Below are 14,826 nucleotides of genomic sequence, written 5' to 3'. Positions count from 1 at the left end.
ATCAAAACCACATACAATCTCCTGGTACAGAATGATGTTGTCAAAAATGCTTCTGCCAGCAACAGAGGGAAATGGATATGGGCTGAAAAGGGAATCAATGACCAATTGGATTTTGTTGGTAAGGCTTTTGGCAATGAATTTGTATAGGAGGTCGCAGAGGGATTTGGGTCTGAAGTTAGTTATGGAGTCAACACCCTCTTTCTTCGGGATAAGGCAGAGGAATGTGTGATTTATCCCTTTGATTTGACTGGGGTTAAGGAATAAACTCCTGATAGCGAAGTTGAGGTAAAATCTGATAATTTGCCAACAAGAAGAGAAAAATCCCATAGTAAAGCCATCTAGGCTAGGGGCTTTGTTAGCTTTGTGAGAGAGGATAGCAGATAAGATTTCATCTTCAGAAGGGATGGCTTGAAGGGAGGGGAGGAGGTGGGAGGGGATAAATTTGTGAAGGAGGTGAGTGGGGGATGGGAGGGTTAGAGTTAGGAGCTGGGGGTGAGATTTGAGAAGTAAGAGGCAGCCTTGTATTTAATGTCTTCAGGATTAGAAGGGTGGAGCCATTTTCGGCAATGAGCTTGGAGATGGAATTTGCATTAGTTCTGGCTTTGAGGGATCTGTGGAAGTAGGAGGAGTTTGAGTCATTTAGTTCAAGCCATTTGACCTTGGATTTTTGCATAAGGAAGCTTTCCTTTTGGGCAAGAAGAGAGGAGAGCTCAGAGGAGGTATATTTCTCTTCTTCATCCAGTGAGGCATTGAGGAGATCTAGCTGGAGACTTGGTTGGATGACTTTAGAGAGATTTTCGGTAGCAGCCTTAACAGGCCTTTAATGTCCACAGCCTCCTGGTCGAGTCTCTAAAATTGATATTGTTCCTCAAAAGATCCTTAGAGTGAGTTTAAGATAACTTTGGATGAATGTGGACATTTTTTTTTTGACCCACTTCACGGAAAATATGATCTTACATTGACATTAATTTTTGTTTCCTAGATCTGATCTACTTAGCTGTTATAGGCATCTATTATGAGGACTCCAATTTTGTTCTAATGATCAATTAACAATGATCGAGTTTTGCTTGAATTTGTTATCCAAAAAAGTAGTTCTCTCAACTCTCAACCAATCGTTAATATTACTTGATTTCTTTGTTGGAAATTGTGACATAGGATAAGGTTGAGCTTAACTTTGCGATGAGCCAAATTTTTGTAGCTCATGTGAGGCAGAATGGGATATTCCCACCGAAAGTTGTGTGCCTGCTGGATTTGTTGAGTATGAATGATTAAAACTTGAAGAGTCCCAACATAATTGCTGGAATTTGTGGTCTGCAGTAGCTAAGGTTGTAACTTTCCATACTAGTTTTTTTTCCTCTTTTTTTCATTGGTAGATAGAATTTATTGCTTATTGCCATTGTTTGCATTAGAATATCAAAGGGATGTCCTGTATAATTTATCAGTCTACCTTTTGAGTGTACTTTCGTATCCATTTCCCTAGGAATATTGGAAGGTGTTGCACAAAATCAATACTGGTTTTTTCTTAATTTTTATTTATTTTCGTCTATTGGTAAATGTCTGCAAGATTTTCTGATTTGTTCTTTATATAACACACATTTACAGATTGTATCCAAGAGTTTATCTGAACCGATTCGTTCCCACAAGGACCTTGATAAGGATTCTGCTCCCTACTATTTTAAAGCTGTAAAGTTTTATGAGGGGCTTTCGAAGCAGCTTGTAAATCAAGGACATGTGCTAGATTTGTTTGCTTGTGCTCTTGATCAGGTTATTTGCTTCTATATCTGAGACCTTTTCTTTTCTCTCTTTATATAACTAACTATTGTTTTAAATTTCTCTGCTGTAATTTAGGTTTAGATATCTTTAAAATCACTACCAATTTCTCTTTCCTACTGATGGTCATTTTGCCAAATATAGTTCCCACCATAGTGGCGCCAAGGCGAAGGAGGGTTGTCTAAGCGCTTAGGCGAGAAGACGCACGCCTTGAGGCGAACAAGGCGACCAATTTTTATTTTTTCTATTTTCTAACATTATTTAGTAAGCTATATATACCTTGTATCATAAAAAATCAAGATTAAGCAACATCAAGTCATTAAAAATCAACATTTATCCATATTAAATCATAAAAAATTAACATTAAGTCATATTAAGTTTTAAAAAATCAAAATTTAGAGAAATGCTCTGGTTCTATAATAAGTTTGACTAGTCAAATGATATTATTTTTACATGAGACTTTTTGTATCAGTTATAATATAAAACCAGCTTTCCAACAAGTCTAAGATTACTTAAATCTAAGTTGTAAGGACAGTTATGCTCTGGTCAAATTTATTTTTAAGTGCGCGAATGCTGTTCAAATCGCCTGAATGAAAATAATTTTATGGATATCAAAACAAAAAATTATTTTACCGGACTTTTGGTTTTTAGCAATGTTTTAACATGATAGAATTTATAAAATTTTCATAATTGAGAAAAACTCCAGCATTTAAAAGTTGAAAATCGCCCCTATAACCAAAACCCAGTTTTTCTTCTTGGACTGTGGGGTTGACTTTTTATCCTTTTGGAATTTGATTTTTAAACTATTTTTATTTTATTCAAATAGGGGTATTTGTTTATTTATGAATAATATCTTAAGTAAATGAAATAACAAATATAAAAAGCATTTACTTATTTATGAATAATATCTTAAGTAAATGAAATAACAAATATAAAAAGCATTTACTTAAATGATATTTGGCATAAATAAGTGCCATAACACAAGGCGACATGCAGTGCAATAAGGCGGCTGTCGCCTAGGCCCCAGGCAAACCGCCTGGACGCCTTGGCGACGCCTTGACAACTATGGTTCCCACAGTAAGTGAAAGAGCAACATTGTTATATGAAACTGGTGGTATGGTTCCTAATAGGAGATAAGTGGAAGGAGAGTCATTTGAGGTGGTATGGGCATTTGCTATGGAAGCATTTATGTGCATATGCGATAGAAGTTATATAGTGTAGATTACAGGAGAAAAAGACCTAACTAGGGAGAAAGTGGTGTGCAAAAATATGAATGGATTTTTCAAACCTGATGACTTAAAAATAGTGTTGAATGCTGAAACAAGATACATGTAACCGATCCATTTAGTTGGGAAAAGGCTTTTGTTGAGTTGCGTTGAGTTATTCAATCTCTAAAATGCAACCATAATTTTGAAGGCTCCTTATTTTTCTTTAGGTGTAATAGTTTTGTCACAAGGGTCTCTTATTTTTCCAAACCTCAGGAGGCACCTATTCTGCCACGTGGACAGATGGTGTCCATTCCAACTGTTGGATAGTGATGTGGATCCGAGGGATCGGATCGCTTAGGGCCCACTAAATAATCAAGTAGTTCACTCTAGACAAACCAGGGGCAATATTGTAATTTCTGGTACAATTTTGGAGCTTTATAGAGTGAAATAATTGACTAAGGACTTATCAGGAATTAATCCCAAAGAGAAGGATCAATTCTGGAAATAAAAATAGTAGTGGAGTTAAACAGAAATAAAACCCAAGAATGAAGGGTAATTCTGCAAACTAGTAAAGTGGGGGGGTGTATTAATGAAGAACTTAAAGTTAGAGGGCTTATTTGTAATAACAGCAATTGTTTATTTAAAACCCATAGGAGAACCTTTCTTCTTTTTCACGATAGAACACAAAACGGTAAAGTAGTGTACACCTTCAAAGGAGAGAACTCCTTCAAATCTTCTCTGTTTGGTCTGAAATTTCAGGTGTGGGATCACAAGAGGAGGCTTTTCCAAATCCATATAATATCTGTTCAGATCGGCAGGCTGAAAGGACGTGGGAAGCACCTGAAACTGAAGATGGCGACAACTCCCAGGGCAGATCTGAAACCTGGTTTCGATCTCAGGACTGAAGAGGGCTTTGGAGCTGGAGCTCTAGGGTCTGAATCGCCTTCAAGGTAGGAGACTTCGACCAGAATTTCAGAGTCAACCGGTACAGAACAAGGATGCAACAAGCTCTTGTTCTGTGTTAGGTATCACTGCCTAGCAGAGATGATGAACAATATCCAGTAGTTGAAAAAAAAAAAAAAAATAAATAAAGAAGAAAGTAATGGAGATGAAGAAGAAGAACTAAAGAGGAAAATAGGAGAGGGAAAAGAAGAGATTAGAAGATTTCTGAGAGAGAAAAAAAAGGGGTTGGCCGCCATGGTTTCAACCAAAACCTAAATTCTCCAATTCATTCAAAAAAATCTAAAAACTGAACTTCTTCATCGTTTACATGTCCAATATAAAGAAAAAAAAAAATTAATGGCAACTAACATAAAATGGAAACTAATATAAAATTAGAAACTAACTAATTTCAAAGAAATTGTTTCTAAAACAAAAGAAAATCAAATCAAAAAGAATTTTTTTTCCTAAATCCATTGTGCATCTATATCAGATAGTCTAGATTAGCCACATGTCAAATTTCAGATCTAATTCAAGGCATGCATCCCATGTATTTCCATGCATGTGCCCCAGTCTTTAGTCGTTACTATGTACGCTCCCAACTGTACGCTGAAATAGATGGTTTAGATAGGAAAAGTGATGTCAAATCATGGCTGAACCGGGTTGACCCTTCTGGAAATCTAGACTATGACGAACTGAGTTCAATTGATTTTTGGAATCTAGTAGGATTTATTTATTTGGGAATAATCTTGTAATCTTTCTTTTATTTAGGTAGATGCGTAGGAGTGATCTTTTATTTCCTTTATTTTTATTTTTATTTGATTATTATTATTTTTTGGATGAATAATAAAATGCATTAAACAGGAGAGAGAATATACAAAGGAAGAGAAAGGGCGGGGGGAGCAATCACAAGCCTAAATGGCCCAATCGGAGAAAGCCAAAAGAAAAACAATCTAAAAGGAGCAAAACACCTCAAAACCAGCTCCAAAAGAGAAAAAAATTGGGGGGGGGGGACTAAGAGGGATACAAGTCTTCTCTCCTTGCTCAGGAAGAAAGCTTCCTCAGGCAAAGATCTAGAATCAAATGGTTTGACCTTGGGGACTCCAATTCGGCATTTCCACTGTTCTATCAAGGCCTGCTCCAATGCTAACTCCATCCCCAAGCTCATCTCCAACATTGGTACCACTCTTACCAGTCCAAAAGACGTTAAATCTGAAACTACCTCTTATTTCTCTAATCTCTTTAATCCCTCTTCCCCTTCCACCATTCCCCACCTCCCCCCAAACCTCATCAACAAATTCATCCCCGACCACCTTCTCCCCCTCTTCTCCTTCCCTTTAGACGATGGGATCCTGGCTGCTATTCTCTCGCATAAAGCTAGTAAGGCTCTCGGGCTTGATGGCTTCAACATGGGCTTCTTCTCTTCCTGTTGGCATATAATCAGAGCTGATCTGATCAATGCCATCCGCAGTTTCTTTCTCTCCCCTAGTCAAATTAAAGGCATCAACGACATCTTCATCTGTCTTATCCCCAACAAAGAGGGTGTTAGTTCAATGCCTAACTTCAAGCCCATCTCCTTTTGCAAACTTCTTTTCAAATTCATTGCAAAGATCTTGGCCATGGTATCCAAGCTGTCATCGATTCCTTGGTTAGCCCTAGCCATTCGGCCTTCATTGCTGGCAGGAGCATAACGGATAAGATCATGCTTTGCCATAAAATTTTAAGAGGGTTTGATAGGAAGTCACACTGCTCTGCGGCCCTCCTCAAAATTGATATCCACAAAGCCTTTTAATGTAGATCAAAGCCTGAGAAGAACAGGGCTAAGAATCAACTTCAGAATATAAGAGTTTTTTTACTATTCACGAGTTACTGTTACGTGAGCAGTAACCAATATGGGTCCCACTGCCAGCTTGTAATGTGGAGAAGACTTGAAGAAGATTCCCTGTTGATTCGTGGGCCCCATGGCCAGCTCGTATGGAGGAGTTAGGCTGCAAGATTTTAGGAAATCTTTGATTGATGTAGTTTCCATTTTCATATTCCTTGCATTAGTTAGGAAGATATTATCTAGCCAGTTTCTAATTTTAGCTTTTACTTTTAGAAAGTAGGAATTCTAATTTATTGGGTTTCTATCTTTGTAAAAGGGAGAGATTTGATTTGAATTGTAATTAGTTTCCAAATAGGATAATCTCTGATTATAAAGGGATTCCTTTCCTTTCCATGCAAGGAAGGACCCAATTTTGTAATCAATTTAAAGTTTATAAATAAAGGAAGAAGGCTGACCTACGGCCCATGATTGAATGAAAAAAAAGTGCTTTGTGCTGGAAAACTGTGAGATGTAGTGCTGCGCTAGGGAAGAGTGAGATGCCCTAGGGAAGAGTGAGATGCTCGACCGAGCCTATCCCCCTTCCCCTTCCCCTTCTCTATTTTCTGTTTATTTATTTCTTTGTATTTTATTTTTCCTGCGATCTTGATTGGTTTCAGCCCTGTTCGAGTTTAGTTTGAAGCTTGATTACAAGCCCCAACACCTGCTCCCATTGCAAGATCTGAGAAGACAAGTAGAAGACCTGCGGAATCTCTCTGTTTTTTTTTTCCCCCCAGTCTGTCAAAAGGCAGCACCTATGATCCTGTTTTGGAATTAATTCCTAGTTATCTAGCTGGGAATTGGTTCTATATTACCTTCGACTCCATCCGCTGGGACTTCATCGAGCAAGTCCTTCTCCAAATGGCCTTCTCCACTTCCTTTGTCCATTGGATTCACTCCTACATCTCCACCCCTTTCTTCTCTGTCCCGGTCAATGGTAGTCCTACAGGCTACTTCTCTTCCTCTGTAGCTATCCGTCAAGGTTTTCCTCTCTCACCCTTCCTCTTCTCCCCTGCCCTTGAGGTCCTTTCCAGATCCATTCAGTCCTCCATGGATCAACATCTCATCTCCCCAATTCCAAAATATAAATCCCTCTTGCTTACCAACATTGCCTTCGCTGATGATCACATGATCTTCTTGAAAGCGGACCCTGCCTCCATCTCCTCCATCATGTCCTCTCTCCGCCTCTTTGAATCCCTCTCTGGCTTAAGAATCAACCTTCTCAAATCCAACCTCTTTCTTTATGGTGTTTTTGACTCCAATCGAGCCATTCTCCTCTAGATCACTGGATTCTCCCTTGGATCCCTCCTGGTCAAATATTTGGGCCTTCCTCTTATCTCTTGTAGGCTCTATTCACCACTGCTCTTCTATTCTTGACCAGATGAGGAAAAGGCTTTAGCTCTAGAAAAAGCAAGCTTCTTTCCTACAATGGTCGCTTGGTTCTAATCAGAACAGTCCTTTAGTCCATGTCCCTCTACTAATCAGGTATCTTCGCCCTCCTAGCTGCCACATCCAAGGCTATTGATTCTCTCTTATCCACCTTTCTCCGGAAAGGATCTGATTCCTCCAAATTCCTCAACCCTTTAAGCTGGGATAAGTCCGCCTTCCTAAATTAGAGAGTGGGCTAGGCTGCCAACATCCTCAAGCTCATCTGGAAGTTAGTCTCCAAATAGAATAGCATCTGGGTCTCTCCCCTCTTACGAATGACTTCCTTTGGATTGCGTCCCCCTCTCCTGTTGTCTCTTGGATTTGGCGTAACATTCTTGCTGAAAGATCCTTAGCCCTTAGTGATATTTCCTATTCCATTGGGAATGGATCCTCTACCTCCCTGTGGTTGGGGACCCTTGGCACCCTTCAGGCATCCACCTCTCTTTGATCTCTTCTGCATCCTCTATTCCTTGTGGCCCTCCAGATCTGCCTCAGTTGCCTACATCCTCAATTCCTCCCTCCCTCCCATTCCCTTTGGTCATCGGGGAAGAGAGGATAAGATTCTTGACTCCCCTCTCTCATGGGGATGTTCTCCTCTACCTCTACTTGGAACCATATTCGTACTCCTTGATGGCTGGATCCCTTGTCCCCTGCCTAACATAATCTGGTTTAAAGGTCATATCGCTCGCCCACAGCTTCACTGCTTGGCGATCTCTCTCCAATTGCCTTCCTACGCAGTCTTTCCTTATACACCGTCACATACCAGTTTCCCCCTGTTGCTATCTCTGTTGGAACAGTGTTGAAGATACTGTCCACCTCTTTTTCTCCTGCCCCCTTTTCCTCCTCAGTCTGGAAAAAGGTCCGTAGTAGATGTTGGTTGACCCGCAGAAGCATCCTCCCCTTGAGTAGAGAATAGATTTGGGTTGATATGACTTTTGGTGGTTCCTCCATTTGTGACATGGCTGGGAAATTGGTATTCAATTTGTGACACGGCTGGGATACAACTATACAAGTCATCATGGGGGGGGGATAGGAGGATAAGATCGAATGGGAGAGGCCTTAGGCAACAACAATAAGCCTGTTCCTCGGGGAGTTTCTAACAGATCTATGCCTAAGAGAGGCAAGCTTGGAGCTAACGTCGAAGTAGATGGCAGTCCAAATCTTGTCATAGGAGCGAGAGTTGGATGTCCATCTACGCAGATTACACTCTATCCAAAGGTGGTCGATGGTGGCACTGAAAAGCAAGCTTACCCGCAATGTCATAAATGGTGGAACCAGCAAAGGCCATGTCGACCCAGATCCACTCTTTACAGAAGGGAAGAATATTTCTTATGGAAGGCCAGCGATAGCTAGAACCCTCTTCCAGATAGAAGAGGAGAAGGGGTAAGAGAAAAAGAGATGGTTGATGTCTTTGGTGGCATTCGAGCAAAGACCAGGATGTGGTAATGGATGAGAAATGACTGGGTTGGGAGACAGTTGGAGATGGCACGACCAGGAGGAGAAACTGTGGCGAGGGATATGGCCTTTGAACCAGATTAGATTGCTCCAAGGCAAAAGAGGGGCAGCAGATCTGATGTGGTTCCAAGCAAAGGCAAAGGAGAAGAGATCAGAAGACGAAGGGAACCAGGAGATCTTATATTCTCTACCTTGATGACCAGGAAGAAGAGGGGGGAGGGCAGACCATAAGTCAGCGAGAGGGGGGAGGAAAGGGGGGGGGGCAAGCCCTGTCCAAGATGATGGAATTGACAATGGCAGATCTGGGGAGGCCCGAAGAGTAAACAGTACAAGGGCTGACGATTGAGAGGAGCACCCTGAAGGGTGCCAGAGAGAAGTGGAGGAACCGTTCCCAATGGTGGATTGAATAGCGTCAAGGGAGAGTAGAACAGCAAGGTGAGCTTAAGCTCTGATACCAAATAATGCAGGCTGGTATCTAATAGTTCTCTGTTAGAGAATATTGTATTCCTATCTGCTCACAGGTCCACAGGTATAATATGGAAAGGTACTGATTTGGACAAACACAACAAGAGCTGATAAGAGATTACAGAATATGAGAGCGATTGACAAAATAATTCTGGAATCAGATGAGAGAGAGTTATCGACAAATGACAGAATTTCAGATTCTTACAACAGAATTTCAGTTAAAGATTCAGATCTGAAATGAATGAATATTAAAGCTGAAATATAATATATGAAGTCCATAGATGAGAAGAACAGAATTTAATGTGATGATTTCAAAACAAATTAACATAACTCAGAAAGTAGGATTTCAGATCTATAGTTTCAAAGTGTCTACTAACAGAATATAGTCTTAATTATGCTGACTTTAATGATAATAATGCACTTTCGATGCAACATTAGGGCATGTTTGATAGTACTTGGCTATGGGATTTTGTTTTAAATGTTTTTATTTGTAATGAGTTCAATTATAAGGCCCGAATTTTAGGTCCACGAATTTAATCTTTTAATTTATTATTAGTATTGGGGCCCATTGCTTCGAAGGATTCCCAGATGGGATCCTTGTCTATAGCTGGAGATTTCTGGTCTCCTTGAAAGTAGGTCGATTGGGGCTTGACCAGCATATATGGAGGATATCTAGTGGAGATCATTGTTAGTTAAAACGGGAACGGCAAAAAAACAGAAACGTATGGTACGGGTTTTAAACAGATAAAAACGATGAACGGTACGGTAAAAAAAAGGTCAAAAAAATAGGGAACGGCAAACGGACGAAAACGAACGGTACGAGTATTAAACGTGTAGTTTTCAAAAAAAACGAAACCAAAAAAACGGTAGTATACTCATGCAATTTGAGAGATTATTACCTGTATACATGCATCTAATATTCCAAAAGCTCTAGGAGTCCCAAGATAAAATAGCCCAATGGACTGCAAGAAAATGAGATGTTGCTAGCTTTAGCTTCTCCTTACTCATTGGGCTATAAGAAGATGAGATTTTTTTCTATAAATAGTATGGAAGTTAAAAACCAAAAACCACGTACCATATTGTCTTCACTCTTCACTTTTACTAATAAGTTTTTTTTTTTTTTTTTTTTTTTTTTTTTTTTTAATTAATTAATTTTTTTAATAAAATTACTATTTTACCCTTAAAAAATGGATACGCATTTAAAACGGCCGTTTAAAACGCGTTTAAAACGGATTCTTTTGCCGTTTCCGCTTTTTTTCCGTATTGTATGATAGCATACGGGAAAACGCGTTTTAAACGGAAAAAAAACGCAAACTCGTTTTAAACGTGTTTAAAACGCGTTTTAACTAACAATACTGGAGATCGACCAGAATATTCTCCGTTGAGATCATCAAAGATCTAGAGGAGATTTGTGTGGGAATTATTCTGTTGAGTTCTTCCAGCTACGTTCGGATTGTGGGTCTTATTTTGTGGTTTCTTTATTACTTATTTTGTTTATAAGATTCTAGTTGCTATTTCTTGTTAGCTTCTACCTTCTATTTTGATAATTCTTCCTTTATATGAAGAGTTTCTTATTATGTAGTGTTGCATTGTTCCTAGGCCAATTTGATGAATGCGATGTTGGTTTAGTTATATTGAGGCTGTTGCCTCTCGTATTCTCTCTCCTCTCTCTTCCCCCTGTTTTCCCTCCTCCTTGCTTCACCACCAATAGATCTTTCTACTTGATCTGCATTAGATAATCAGTGCTGGAAAAACTTGTCAATGCTGTGGCAGTAAAAGCAGATCTCGATAGAGAGAACTTTCATAGGATACTTCAGTAAACAGGGAATAAAAGAGAGAGAAGGAAGGTGGAGATGGAGATCAATTTTAAAAAAATTTAGGGGAGAAAGGAAGGGGAGCCTGCTGGCAAATGGTGCTGTAAGAATGAAGGATGGGGAGAGATTTCATGTGAGAGCATGGTTTTAAGTATCTCCGATACCGATACGATACCCTCCGATACGTATCTTAAATTTAGTCGGCCGATACGATACACACCGATATGATACATTGAATTTTTTAAATCATTTCGTATCGATATATATATATATATATCCTACAATACATACCAATATGCATCAATACACCACTAATACACATCGATACGATACGACATGCCTCGATACGACTCTATGAACAATATAAAATTGAGGTAAAATGTACGTTTCGGTATGTATTGGTACGTATCGGTGAGTATCGGTATGTATCGATCGGTACGTATCAGTATATGTCAGCACGTATCGGTGAGTATCGATATGTATCGGCACTACGGTCATATAATGGCCAATATGGGTAATTTTTCAGAAAAAAACGATTTTTTGAAAGGTTTTTGTTCCAAAGTTGCTGTCAGCCATATTTCTCTCTAACTAAAGTGGAAATCAAGGTTGAGAACAAGGATTTTACATTTATGGGACAACTACAGACCTGAATTCTTAGTACGATACCCTCAATTTAGTGTTTATGCATAATACATGTTATTAATAGTTTTTTTTAACAAATTCTTTATGCAAAAGTGTTTAAAAAAATGTTTCCTATCCATTTATGTGTGTATCTTTAACGTATCTTAGTGTATCTCCGATACGATACGATACCCTCCGATACGTATCTTAATTTTGACCAACCGATACAGCGACCAATACCGATACTTTAATCCTTGTGTGAGAGAAAATACGAAGAAAGGGAAACCGGGGGTGGGGGAAGAAGAGAGCCAACCAAATATTTAAACAAAATTCCCAAATTCTACTTGGTCGATTTTTTTTTTTCAAATAAAAAAGGGAAAAAGTCTAGTTAAGATAGACTTCCTAACAAGTAACAAGCATAAAATGCTAAAATAAGACTTCTAAAAATGAAAAATACTGCCTAACTTGACTTGCAGCCAGAACTGGGCTCCCACTTTAACAGACTGCTAACTACTATAAAAAAGATGGAATTTGCAATAAACCTCCTGAATTTAGGAATTACAATAAAGCCTCCAAAATTAATTACATTAAACTCAATGTTGAAAAATAGTTTGCAATTTATCCCCAATGGGCCTTGAGAAATAGACTGGCATGTTTGGGCTTTGGCTTTGGCTTCCAAGCCTGCCATGCTGTTCTAGCCAATGCAACTGCATCAATGACACGGTGGATCTATTGGCCAATCAATGGTGTAGACTGAGATGCTTTTTGGTCTTTTTGGTATTTGACTTTCTATTGGGATTCTACAGTCATAGATTTTTGTAATAGATTTTTGTTTTTTCTTTCTTTGTTATAGTTGTGGGTGGCTTTCCCTTGCCACGTTAAGGGCATTGTACTTCCATTAGATCATATCCAATTGAGGTGGTTATTATATAATAAAAAAACAATGCAAATTTCCTTCGAGATCTATTTCTACCGCAAGTAGTGTATTTTGATTGATTGTTTAATATCTTGGTTGGAAAACTTTTTCCACATGCCAAAATTGAATTTAGTACCCTTTTTTCATTTCAAATGGTGCAGGTGGGGGTGGCTGAACTTAAAGTTGCAGTTGAAAGAACCGGTGGCCTTGTTGTGCTTGCAGAAAGTTTTGGGCATTCTGTTTTCAAGGATTCTTTGAGACGTGTTTTCCAGTCAAGTGACCATGATCTGAGTCTTTCATTCAAGTAAGGCCCATGTTAGCTCTTTACTTTCTATACGAGGACATGTTATTGTGATTAATAGTTGTTCATTTCTTTCTGCAAACTTGAATGTTCTTTCAAAGTTTAGTGTCCCCAAACAACCTGAAAATGTCATAAATATAAGCTCTGAAGATTTTTTCATCCTTTGTCCTGTAATATAGGCTCTCACCTTGACACAAAAATGTGATCCTGATCGATCTATTTGCTGTCTGCATAGTGATTACCTTTATTTTGTGAGTGAATTTTTTTTTCTTAATCTCTATGTTTCATCATAAAGAACTCTTTTAGAGACCATCAGGAGAAAGCAGCAATATTTATTGTAACTGTTGAATGGGGTAATGACTTGTGTCTAATATGACACCAGCTCTCTTTATTTATTACAATGGAGAGAAGGTTCTAGAGAATTACAAAGACCATTAAACCCCTTAGGGTCCGTTTGGTAACTGGCACTTTCCCTAAAACCCATAAAACCCATTATAACAACACTCCCCCTCTAGTTGGTGCATAGATATCACCTATGCCCAACTTGCAGATAATAGGATGAAACATTTTACTACTAAGACCTTTAGTAAGTTGTTCATTACTGGGAACAAAAGGCACAGTGATAAGGCCCATATCCAGCTTCTCTTTGATGAAGTGTTGATCGATCTCCACATGCTTGGTTCGATCATGCTGGACAGGGTTGTGAGCAATGCTAATGGCAGATTTGCTGTCACAAAAGAGCTTTATAGGAAGGGTAGCAGGAACAACCAAATCAGTGAGAAGACCATAAAACCATAGGAGCTCACAAATGCCAAGTGCCATAGCACGGAACTCTGCTTCAGCACTTGAATGGGCAACCACGGCTTGCTTCTTGTTACGCCATGTAATAAGGTTACCACCAACAAAGGTGTAATAACCAGTAGTAAACCTGCGGTCATCAGGGGAACCTGCCCAATCCGCATTTGTGAAGGCCTCCACCCTAAGGTGATCATGAGGAGAAAAAAGGATGCCACGTCTTGGGGCAGATTTTAAGTACCAATGAATACACAACACAGCTTCCATGTGAGTCGAGTAGGGATCATGTATGTACTGACTAACCAGGATGACGGCAAATGCTGTGTCAGGGTGTGTATGAGAGAGAGAGATCAACCACCCCACTAATCTCTGATATCTCCCATTATCTATCGGATCACCCTCCTTGCTACTCAGGTGACCATTAGTTTCAGTAGGAGTGTCTGTCGGCTTACAACCCAACATGCCTGCCTTAGAGAGAAGATCAGGCACATACTTCCGCTGAGACAAGTAGATCCCACGAGAAGACGTGGCAACTTCAATGCTGAGGAAGTAACGAAGTGTCCTAGGTCTTTGATCTCGAATTCTTCATTCAAGTAGCTTGTGAGGTGAGATTTCTGCCAGATCATCTTCACCAATAACAACAATATCATCTACATAGACTATTAGGATAACAATCTTCCCACCAGATCTCTTGATGAATAGAGTGTGGTTGGAATTGCTTTGAGAGTAACCTGTAGCAAAATAGCCTTATGGAAACGTCCGAACCAAACACGAGGGGATTGCTTCAGCCCATATAGAGCACGTCTGAGCCAAGCACGAGGGGATTGCTTCAGCCCATGCAGAGCACGCTTCAGCCTGCATACCTTCCTTTGGGTTTTGGAGCAAGTGAACCCATGAGGAATGTCCATATACACTTACTCCTCAAGTTCCCCATGAAGGAAGGCATTCTTCACATTTAACTACTGGAGATCCCAATCTAAGTTGGCGGCACAAGCCAAGATAACACGAATTGTGTTCATCTTAGCAACTGGAGCAAAAGTCTCATGGTAGTCACTCCCATAAGTCTGTGTGAAGCCTTTGGCAACAAGTCTGGCCTTGTACCGATCCACTGTACCATCAACTTTCTGTTTTACTGTGAAGACCCATTTGCACCCAACTGTCTTCTTTTGTGAGGGAAGACACACCGGATCCCATATGTCATTCTTCTTCAGAGCATGCATCTCTTTAACCATAGCTGCCTACCATTGTGAGTC

The 14,826-nt window shown here is 39.5% G+C and overlaps 1 protein-coding gene across 2 annotated transcripts in view; it reads left to right on the top strand.

Annotated features, from left to right (window-relative positions):
• LOC122070737 (protein transport protein SEC23) overlaps positions 1-14,826 on the top strand; it is a 94,186-nt gene that overhangs the window by 8,884 nt on the left and 70,476 nt on the right. For both annotated transcript variants that reach the window (XM_042634943.1, XM_042634942.1), the window contains exons 3-4: positions 1,603-1,764; positions 12,639-12,781. In XM_042634943.1, the coding sequence (XP_042490877.1) occupies positions 1,603-1,764; positions 12,639-12,781 (305 nt within the window). The remainder of the gene's footprint in view (positions 1-1,602; positions 1,765-12,638; positions 12,782-14,826) is intronic.

The sequence above is a fragment of the Macadamia integrifolia genome, unplaced genomic scaffold, assembly GCF_013358625.1.
Source record: "Macadamia integrifolia cultivar HAES 741 unplaced genomic scaffold, SCU_Mint_v3 scaffold99, whole genome shotgun sequence".
Taxonomy (NCBI): Eukaryota; Viridiplantae; Streptophyta; class Magnoliopsida; order Proteales; family Proteaceae; genus Macadamia; species Macadamia integrifolia.
The sequence above is the reverse complement of the archived record's forward strand: the minus strand, read 5'-3'. Positions and strand labels throughout refer to the sequence as shown.